Below are 11,595 nucleotides of genomic sequence, written 5' to 3' on the forward strand. Positions count from 1 at the left end.
GTTTGCATATAAACCATGCCATTCTATTTTTTAGTTTATTTATAAAAACACAAAATTAATGCATTAATCTGCTCAGAATATTCACTTTTAGAAACTCTAGCAAGATCACATTTAACCCAACAGAATAGCAGCAAATTGAATGGCTTACAGTGAGAAAAAAATCTTAAAAGATCAAAAATAGGAACAAAGTACCATTGGAGATGGAGAACTCAAAAAAAAAAATAAGATTATCCCTGGCTTCAGTTGGTTTTTTTTTTTTAAAGCGCACACTGTAAAAAACTTAAAGAGCCACATACGTTGGAAAAATTGGAGCATTTGACATGAAAAGAAAAAAAAATGTAGTATATTCTTGAGAGTTTGAGTGGCAACGTTGAGAGAAACCCCATGCTTAACAGGATTTATAAAAAAAAAAAAGCCAGGAAATTTGGGGTTCAAATACATATAACAATACAAAGAATTTTAATAAAACCAGAACTCTTCTTGTTGGGATTAATGGACAGACAGTTTAGAAAAGAGACATGGAAGATTATTTTTTATAAATGATCTCTGCCGTGAGATCACTGTATGCACAAAAAGAGGAAGGTTTTGAAATATTCACAATAGAGAAATGGTCAGTGAGAATAACAGCACTAAGAGAGAGGGCAAAATTAGAGAAAATTTGATTTCTGAATTTATTAATGACTGGAAACTCCTTCTGGACTTTTTGCTAAACAAAGGGGGGAAAACCCAAGTGATTTATGGATTTGATTATTAGGGTAGATTATGGAAAGGAGGAAATTATCATGCAATTTCAGAGAGAAAGTACAAATGCATTTATAACTGCTCTTAGAAAGACCAAAAGCCACTTCTTTATACATTTTTTCTTTCTTTTTAATATCTTTTCCTGTCTTGTTCATTTATTTCTTATTCTTTTTTCTTCTTAGTGCCAACCTTTGTTCTGTTGAAAACCTCCTTATCTCTATGCCTCAATCTCTGCCTGTCTCTGTCTGCCTGTCTATCTCTCTCTCTTCTATCTGAAATTCCAGGCTTACAGATTGGCCTTTCCCCACTTGAATATAAGCACCTTACTCTCTTGCAGGGCTTCAACCTTTTTATTGGCTATTCTAGTGAGATGTGCAGCTTTGCTTTAATCACCAAATAATCAGTAACTCAGATTATCTGGGAGGAACTAAAGGAGGAGAAAAAAGAAAACAACTCAGGGTTATTCCCAACAATAAGAAAAAAAGTATGTGCCATTTCCTTCTCATCTGATCAACAGAAGGGGTTTTTTTGTGTGTGCGTGTTTGTAGTTTCACTTTCCAAGCCACTCAGCTGAAACTATTTCTAAAGGAGAACTTCACTCTGAATGACAGAGTGAATACAGAAGACGAGAGAGGAAAGTGTTTCACTGCTACTACAGTAAAAAGACCAAAGAAGATCCGGGTCTAAGGACAGACAGATCCAGATTGCCAATCATTTTGCAGAGCCTGGCTTAGACCTGAAGTTTGGTGTTACACAGGCTCAGTTGGTAAGGAGGAGGAAAAAGGGAGGCTAAAGCAAAGTTTTTTTGTTTTTTGTTTTAAACCCTGCACTGTAGTTTGTACAGCCGCTACTGGAAAGGCACAACAAAGACAGGATTTTTGGATCCTGGGACAATTGCTGTCAGAGAATCCTTACCAGCCTGTGATTTCTGAAATCTATGGGATTATTAACCAATTATTAATCTGCAGGCCATTCTGGGTTGACTGAAGACACCAACTACAGGACTTATGTCGGTCTCTGGTATGTGACTCTTCTGAATTCATTCAACTACATTGCCCTGAATGTAGTTGAGTTCTACTCATGCTCATCAACCAACATTTGCCCTGCTAAGGTGAGGGAGGTTCTACGTTCTCCAAAGCAATGCCTTGTATAACAGAGAAGTGTTGCTAATGCCCTTAAAAAGGATGGTTATTTGGTTATATATTGATTGCTGTCCCCAAAGAGACTTGCAGGCCGTCTATGTTATTGTATGGTCCTTTCAGCCAAGCAGTAGCCCTGTTTATGCATTCAGTTATTTTGAAACCCATTTAAATGTTTTTAGAACTTTATTTTTTTCTGGGTTTTTTTTTAGCTAAATGATATTTCATATTGTGCTTCTCACCATTGTGGTTCCTGCTTCTGGTTTTTGCTTTGGTTGATGTTGCGGGGATTTTTTGTTGTTGTTGCTCTTTATTATTATGATTGGTTGCATGGTCATTCAGATGTTTAGACTGGATTTGGAATTTTTATCTACCAATCAAATCTTTCCAAAGAACCTAGGATAAGCAGATGCTATATGAGGGTGTTAAAATTTGCAGAATGTAAAGTGTTCCAAGTAAAGCTGCCTTTTGCAATTGGTTGGTAGTGATTTTGACAATGCTAGTGATGCTTCAGATGATTTGGGATTTCACCCAAGGTGCCTATTATTATTGATGGTATCTTTGCTTTCTTTTGCCATAGTCATTCTAATAATACCTACTATTTGTAGGTATTATTATCTTAAATTTAAAACATAGATTTTCACTGATTTGTCCTTGACTTACTATTTGTTTAGTGACTGTTCAAAGTTACAAGTTATGATCGTTTTTACCCTTACAACCCATGGTAACATATCCATGGTCGTATGATTCAAATTCAGGCACTTGGCAAACTGGCATGTATTTATGACAGTATTTATGACCTGTCCCAGGGTCATATGATCACCATTTGTAACCTTTCCAGCCAGTTCCAACAATCAAAGTCAGTGGGGGAAGCTGGATTCGCTTAATGACCACATGGTTTATTTAATAACTGCAGTGATTTGTTTAACAGTGATGGCAAAAAGGTCATAAACTGAAGCACAATTCACTTAACATCTGCCTTGCCTAGCAACAAACATTTTGGGCTCAATTGTGGTCATAAGTCGAGGACTACCTGTACCAACCTAGCCATAATAGCATTGATGATCAGATGGCTGTAACTATTAGAGATATTAGAAAAATACATCACTTAAGCAGAGGCTGAGAATGAAACTGCCATTTAAGCTAGTTTTAATGATAATTTATTTATTCCTTAAGTCTTTATTCCATATTTATCTTTCTCCAGAGAAGAAATAAAGCCACAAAGTTATTTTCTTTCAAATTAAGCAACTTACATAAATTTGTCTTTCCCAGAAACTATACTGCTTGGGGAAGGGCATCTATATAATCCCTATTCCTTCTTAAGCCATATGTATTTATGGGTGCAATTATTATTAATGGTACTGATTAATTCTAATCCTTAAATTCTGATTCCATTTATATTATCTCTTAGCAAAGTAAAAAACTGTTTAGTATGTATGAAAAATGGTCATAGGTCACTTCTTTCAGCGCTGTAGTAATTTGACCGGTCACTAAATGAACACTTGTTAGGTCGAGCTCTACCTGTACAATATAGAAAGAGCTAAGACTCTAAAGAAGCTATCTGTTCTAAAATCTCATATTAGACCCTTAGGCTAGAATGAATCATATTTGCTGTATCTTTATCTAACTCTTTTCCACTTCCTGTATGCATTCTGGTAGTTCTACAATGCAAGTTTCCATCAGGTCATCTTCTTCAGAGGTTGGCATGGATGTCATCTGTTAAAGCTCTAATCCTTACAGTCTCTAATCACGAGACAACAAACATCAGGAACTATTCACTTAAGCAAATAATACTTGGTCAGAAAGTGACATGTTTTGAAATGTAGCAAAACTCTACATTATTTCCCAGGTGACTATAACGTCTGTATGAATGGTACATATCTGCCATTTCAGGACACTGTTGCACTCAGATTGAGACCTACCTATGCAGCCATTGAAATCAGTGAGATTTTGACTGTGATTTCATTAGCTTTGACTTAGTTTTGACTTTATTAGCATTAGTTTGACTTAGTTTTAAGTCCCACTCAATATGGATCCAGCTGTTTTTTAAGAAGACTGGACAATCATTTGTCTGAAATGGTATAGGGTTTCCTACCTGAATAGAGGGTTGGATTAGACTGGGGGTCCCAAACTGCAGGCCGTGGCCTACTACTGGGCCATGGCTATTCGCAACCAGGCTGTGTGAGTGGTGGGCTAGAGTGTATACATGCCTGCAGCCCCACGTGTGAGAGGCAAGCACCAGTGCTGGCAGCTCCACTACCACTCGTGGCAAGTGCCACCATTCACACAAATGAAGCTCTGTGTGTGTGTGCATTTGCGCCTACCCCCCCCATTATCCCCTCTTCCACCCCCTCCCCCGGCACCAACCCAGAAAGGTTAGGGAACAGTGGAATAAAAGACCTTCAAGGTTACCTTCCAATTCTGTTATTCTGTTATTCAGTTAGAATAACAATCATCTGGAAGTAAGTAGGAGTTAAACTCCTGTATCTAATAAATGTTATATATAAAATGGCTGAATTCAGGTCACTGCTTATGCACCAGCATGTCTATTCTCCACTTTCTTTTTAATTAACAGAAGTATTTTATGTTCTTATTTCAGGACCTATGAAGTTGTTTCATGATCACTGATGAAGCCCACAGTAAACCTAAAGCCAGCACATATGCCAAATGCTTTTATCATTATGCCTGCTTTGAACCAGATTCCCTTGAAACTTTGTACACTGCTAGTCCTCTTCACATGCATACAATGGAATGTGGATTGTTTTGGTTTCAAGAATTGTGTCCTTTCCCCTAACAGACCCGGCCTCGCTGTTTGTACTGGCCATGCCATCATTAACCTGAATTCTGCCATTGCTTCTCTGCCAAATGTGACTTATTGGCTCAATGCCTCCCACAACTTAGTTGAAATGCTGAATTCTACCACTTTTTCCCATCTTCCTGCTTTACTAAAACTTTATCTGGATCATAACAACATATCACACATTGAACCCAACACCTTTCAAAGTCTGGAAGGCCTTGAAGTTCTAGATTTGAGTTGGAACCAACTGACTGTTATAGGTCCTGCTTTGCTAGCCAACTTGAAATGTCTCTGTGTATTGCATTTGAATAATAACAAAATTGCTGCAGTGCATCCAAGTTCATTCATGTTCCAGTTTGCTCTTCGGGAACTTATTCTTTCCACCAATAAACTCTCTAGTTTTCAAGAGATTGCTATAGGTGTAAAAAACTTGTCCCAACTTACCATTCTGGATCTGGGTAACAATAGCATCTCTGCCCCATGTGTTGGTCCTTCCTTGCTCACTTTCCCCTTCCTAAGGAATCTCAGTTTGAATAGAAATGTCATTCACAGTCTGGACTTGTCCAATTGTTCCTTTCCTAGCTTGCAACAACTGGACCTAAGTATTAATAACATGTCAGAACTGAAAGCTGGACCCTTTCAAGCCACACCTGCTTTGACAGAGCTGTCTTTAGATTCGAACTCTCTAAAGATCTCTGAGCTTATCAACATATCCCTTCCTAACCTGACTATGTTGCATTTATCCAGTATGCATCCATCATTAAGCACAAATGTATCAGTAGCTTGCTCTGTCTTCCAAAGTCTTCCATCCTTAATTTCTTTGGACATCAAACGTTCCAAGTTTAGAAATAACCAGTTGAGACAGTTGGGTTCTTGCACTAACCTCACCTGGTTGACTCTGTCTACCTCTCAGTTTAGGTACCTGGAAAATAAAACACTTGAAACATTTCAGAACTTAAAATATCTTTCTATGGATAAGTGCAAGATATTGAAACTCGGTTCTGATGCTTGGGGGAAGGGGTTACCATTGCAAACCCTGATCCTTAGTAGAAATGACATTAATAAATTAGATGAATATGCTTTTGCTGTTTTGAAGAATTTAAGCTATTTGGACTTATCAAAGAACCGCCTGACTAATCTACAAACACAATCTTTTTTTGGCATGGCAGCATTGCGGACACTTATTCTTCATTCCTGCCAGATCACAGCTGTAACCCGCGATACTTTCACCCATGCTCATAAAATAGAGTTTTTAGATTTGAGTTTTAACAGCATTACACGAATCAAGGATTATGCCTTTTCACGCCTGCTGCATGTGAAGACTCTCTTGCTTTCAGGAAACAGAATTTTGACTGTTCAGAGCTCTGCTTTTCGGAACCTCGGTTCTCTAAAATATCTTGCCTTGGATCAAAATTTCATATATAAGTTTTCTAAGTCAGTCTTTAAACCCCTGAAGCAGCTGATAACATTAGATCTCAGTTATAACCATCTCTTTACTTACAACAAATATGATACTCCAAGCCCTTTTCAGGATCTCCACTCCCTTGTGAAACTGGATATTAGTTTTCAGACACCTAAATTACCAATCCACGCTTCAGATAATTTTTTTCAAGGGCTGGAGAATCTAAAGTTTCTGTCTTTGAAAGGAAATCCTAGTAGTGTGCTTTCCCACCTTTCATTTATCAATCTTACCAATCTCAAATCCCTAGACCTCTCTGAAATCCAGCCAGGGAAACGTGGCTATTGGGAACTCCATTCACATTTTTTTCAAGGATTAACTAACCTACATAATCTCTGGTTAGAAGATAGTGCCATCCCGGATCTACCCGAAGAAATCTTTTCTGGTTTGACCTCTTTGGAAGAGCTGGACCTAAGCAACAATGATTTGAAGAACTTCAGTCAAGAAACATTTGGTCGACTTTCCTCTCTAAAGTATTTGGATGTTTCTGAAAATCCACTGATATGCTCTTGTGAGAATGCATGGTTCCAAAACTGGTCAATATCTGTGCCAAATGTTCAAGTGGCCTTGCTGGATAGCTATTATTGCTTTGGTCCTGGATTGACTAATCGTCCTTTTGCTGATGAAGACTTATCCTTCTGCTTTGAGAACTGGGAAATGTATTTATTTATTGCCACCACAGTTACCGTCCTCTTGTTCCTGCTTCCATCTTTGATCTATGCCAAGTTCGGCTGGACTTTCCGATATGCTTTATATCTCCTCAGAGGGTGGGGCTACAAACAACTATGCCCCAAAGGACGGGACTACCAATATGATGCTTACATTTCCTGCTGTAGCCATGACTACAAATGGGTGATTGATAATATCCTGGAAAAGCTGGAAAAACAATATGAACCTTGCTTCCGGTTATGTTTTGGGCCTAGAGATTTTGCCCCTGGACAATACTATATAGATAATGTGCAGAATGGAATAAGCAGAAGCCGTAAGACCTTGTGTCTGGTAAGCAGAAATTACTTGGAGGATGAATGGTGTTCTTTAGAAATTCAACTTGCCTGTTCCAATATCTACTATCATGGATATGACCCTTTGGTGGTGGTCTTTAAGGAAGAAATCCCGAACTACAGGTGAGTGGGAACAGTTGATCCTCATGAAGGCGGTCTTAAAAAGATTGATAAAGCAGGAGTTTCATCTACTTAAATTTTAGTGGGAAGAAAAGATTTGTGAAATGAGGAATATAATCAGGATGCAGAAGGTTGGAATAAGGAAGAATGAGTAGGAGATAACTTTTTCCATAATGAAAAAAGAGATCTATATGATTCCTGCCTTGGGCAGGGAGTTGGATTATTCTGGATGGTTTCTGGTCAATCCTCATTGTTCTGATTATAGATGAAAAGAGGATATTGCAGAGAAACTAGGCAGAGATTTTCTCCTATCTCATGGTAGCTCAGATTCTCCACCTGGCACTCTCCAGATTTGTATCTAAGAATCCTGGGAGTTAACAGCCCAAGTACAACAGAAAGGTGTTTACTTGAGAGACTACGCTAGAACTTGCAGTCACCCAGTGATTGGAAGTGATTGAGGATGACAACGAAAATCTGTACCCAGGTGATCATTAATTTATAGAGGGTTTTTTTGGTGCCACCTGATCTGAGGATGATAATAACCAGTTCGGAGATGATTTTAGAAGAGAGGTAAATATGTCTATTTGGGGGGTGGGGTGGGGCGGTGGAAGAAAAGTTTATGTGGCGTTTCTCAAACGCTGCAACTTAAGAAATGTGGACTTCAATTCCCAGAATACCCTAGCCAGCATTCTGGCTGGGGTATTCTGGGAGCTGAAGTCCAAATGTTTTAAAGTTGCAGTTTGAGAAATACTGGTCTACAGTATCTATTCAAGATGGCATCCCACTCACTATCAGTTGCTGAAGAACAATAGAAGAGAGCAGTTGATTTCCTGCTAAGTTTAGAAGTCTCCTCCACAGTTAGCTTGGGGGTGGTCCAGAGTGTCGTTTCCTTTTCCTTTTACTTTATGTCTGTTCTTGTGTCTGAAATAGGGGGAAATAAAAAATTTCAATTCTTTGGTTATTTTCTAGGTTGTCTCCTTATCATCGCCTAAGGAAACTAATTAAACAAGAGAGCTACCTTACTTGGCCTGAAGATCCCGAGGATGAACATATATTTTGGACCAAATTGTGTGGGGCCTTATGCTTTGAGAGACAAGAAAATGTCGCACTGTTCACTGTAACTGAGTAACTAAAACCAGGAAGAACATGGCTATGATTATACACTGCTCAAAAAAATAAAGGGAACACTTAAACAACACAATGTAACTCCAAGTCAATCACACTTCTGTGAAATCAAACTGTCCACTTAGGTAGCAACACTGATTGACAATCAATTTCACATGCTGTTGTGCAAATGGAATAGACAACAGGTGGAAAGCATAGGCAGTTAGCAAGACATCCCCAATAAAGGAGTGGTTCTGCAGGTGGCGACCACAGACCACTTCTCAGTTCCTATGCTTTCTGGCTGATGGTTTGGTCACTTTTGAATGCTGGCAGTGCTTTCACTCTAGTGCTAGCATGAGATGGAGTCTACAACCCACACAAGTTGCTCAGGTAGTGCAGCTCATCCAGGATGGCACATCAATGTGAGCTGTGGCAAGAAGGTTTGCTGTGTCTGTCAGCATAGTGTCCAGAGCATGGAGGCGCTACCAGGAGACAGGCCAGTACATCAGGAGACATGGAGGAGGCCGTAGGAGGGCAACAACCCAGTATCAGGACTGCTACCTCCACCTTTGTGCAAGGAGGGACAGGTGGAGTACTGCCAGAGCCCTGCAAAATGACCTCCAGCGGGCCAAAAATGTGCATGTGGCTGCTCAAATGGTTAGAAACAGACTCCATGAGGGTGGTATGAGGGCCCGACGTCCACAGATAGGGGTTATGCTTACAGCCAACACCGTGCAGGACGTTTGGCATTTGCCAGAGGACACCAAGATTGGCAAATTCGCCACTGGCGCCCTGTGCTCTTCACAGATGAAAGCAGGTCCACACTGAGCACATGACAGACGTGACAGGGTCTGGAGACACCGTGGAGAACGTTCTGCTGCCTGCAACATCCTCCAGCATGACCGGTTTGGCAGTGGATCAGTAATGGTGTGGGGTGGCATTTCTTTAGGGGGCCACACAGCCCTCCATGTGCTGGCCAGAGGTAGCCTGACTGCCATTAGGTACCGAAAGTTAGTCAGCAAATTGAGCAGCAGGTGTCCAAATGAACTCAGAGATATAGACATGAAGTTGTAGTTTTATATAAATAGATATATTTAACATTTATATTTTCAGCAGACAAGATGGTCAGGAACACAGGAGCATCATGAGGTAAATCAAAACAGCATACAGAACACACAGAAGAAAAAAGGTGGGAAAAAAGGGAACTCCCCCTTTACACCCAGAGCAACCAATCATAGTGTAGATTGCCTCATGCACAAGCCAGCACTCTTCAACTAATCAGCTACAACCGTATGTTCTCTGGCCCATTATACACTTTATTGCAGGGGTCCCCAACCACCGGGCCCCGGACTGGTACCGGTCCGTGGATCATTTTCTACTGGGCCGCCAGTTTGCTGGGCGCCGCCATCTTGTTTCGACGAGAAAGTGCTTCCGGGTGAGCTTTTCCGGTTGGAAAGCGGCGTTTGGGTCCTGAAGGAATCCTCACGCCTTAGTTTCATCGAGGGGGGGCGGCTTCAAACGAAGAGCCGTCCCGATGGCGGAGGAGATTAAGAAAGCACAAAAAAGGTACAAAGGAGGAGTTGAAGGTGGTGGGGAGAAGCGGGGGACGGCTGGCTGGCCGGTCGCTTGGCTTGCCTTGCCTTGTCATGCATGCTGATGCCGGTACCGGGCCACGGTTCATTTTGTGATGCCGGTACCGGGCCGTGGCACAAAAAAGGTTGGGGGCCACTGCTTTATTGTACCAGCTACTAAATTAAATATCCTCAAAAGTAAATTTATATTCATAATAATACAATGAGATCATTGTCACAAATTCAAAATTCTGAACTACTGTTGGATTTTATTAAAAGATTCCACTTTGAATGGCCTGGTAAGCATGAGTTTTTAAAGAGGAATAACTCTTTTATTGTACTTCATGATTCCTATTTCTGGTGTATTTTTAATCTTAGATATTAAATTGATCCCAAGAGGGTACTTATATGTTAAATCTGGATTAAGTCCAGATTAAGTTAGTGACAATTGAATCACATTACATTCAGTGAAAGCAAATTACCATGATTTAATTTACCCTGCTCTGCTGTAGAGATTTATTTGGGCATAGGTCCCAGAAAGAAGCAATTGGATTCCTAGATATTCTTTCATACTGTTATACTGCTTAGTCATTTCTTTGTAGTGGAAACAAAGATTAAACTAAAGAAACACATATTAAGTGTTGCCCTATTCCAATCCGCATATTTCATTTTCTTCATTATAAATGCCCAATGGCCTAATCTAGATTGGGAGTCTTTTCGTTTTAAACTGGGAGGCTGGTTGAAGGGTTACATTTCCATCGTTCATGGATGGGTATCCCAATCCATATTGGACTACCTTGCCCTACAATCAAATAAATAACATTATAAACAAGCCAGCATATGAGTCTAACTTACATCCATATTTAGAAAGAATTAAACTCATTTGGATTAATAATCTTTCAGCCTTATATTAATTCTAGCATTCAATCATCTGTTCTACTAAAGTTTGGAATTGTAGAGGGAAAAATGAAACTATCAATATGGTGAATGAACTGACTCATTTAGAAGAAATCAGAACTTGGTAGAAGAGTTTCTAAGTCTACATTGCAATGGTCATCAGGATTATTGGCAAGCACAGACTCATCTGTGGGCCAGGTATCCTATTTCTCAGACTCTTGAAATATGGATTTTTCGTCGTTTACCAAAAACACTATTAAAAACTCTTCCTTTCAAAGGAAACAAATCATATTGGAAGTGTCCTGAATTTGCTAAGGGACAGTGGAATACATATTGATAAATATATCAGTAATTTAGTATTGAGAATGTAATGTTTATATTTTGATTCAAAATGCTTTGTGTTTTTCATATAGTTAAAATTATCTGATTAGGGCCCTTGAGTGGAAAGACGGGGTCTGTCTGCAGATCATCTAGCTGCACATTTATTTTATACAGGTGTGTGTGTGTGTCTTATCTACTTGACACAATAGTCTTTCCTGTTATTGTGGGAGTTCCACATACTCTTAATTCCAGCCGGGAGTGATATACTCTGGGTAAATAATTGTAATTAGAAGAGAAAATGAGGAATAATTTTACAGCTTGGATTTAGCTTATTTCTTCTTGGCTGATACCTTAATTCTTCTGAGTGAAGCTTTAGCTTCTCAGGAGGGGTTATATATAGGCTACCAGGCTAGAAGCCTTAGCAACAGAGAGGAGATGGCAGGCA

The 11,595-nt window shown here is 39.6% G+C and overlaps 1 protein-coding gene across 2 annotated transcripts; it reads left to right on the top strand.

Moving 5' to 3' along the window:
* Positions 1-1,287: 1,287 nt before the first annotated feature.
* On the top strand, positions 1,288-9,371 carry LOC113418519 (uncharacterized). 2 transcript variants are annotated; one of them, XM_026677421.2, is made up of 3 exons: positions 1,288-1,852; positions 4,480-7,260; positions 8,227-9,371. In XM_026677421.2, the coding sequence occupies exons 2-3, from the start codon at positions 4,508-4,510 to the stop codon at positions 8,384-8,386; spliced, it is 2,913 nt and encodes a 970-aa protein (XP_026533206.1). In that variant the 5' UTR covers positions 1,288-1,852; positions 4,480-4,507; the 3' UTR covers positions 8,387-9,371. The 2 variants fall into 2 exon arrangements, with proteins under 2 accessions (XP_026533206.1, XP_026533207.1); XM_026677422.2 differs by having other exon boundaries at positions 1,297-1,761.
* Positions 9,372-11,595: the final 2,224 nt, after the last annotated feature.

This window comes from Notechis scutatus, chromosome Z (assembly GCF_049901735.1).
Source record: "Notechis scutatus isolate UNSWTSFEM ecotype Mainland chromosome Z, rNotScu1.2, whole genome shotgun sequence".
NCBI classification, from domain to species: Eukaryota; Metazoa; Chordata; class Lepidosauria; order Squamata; family Elapidae; genus Notechis; species Notechis scutatus.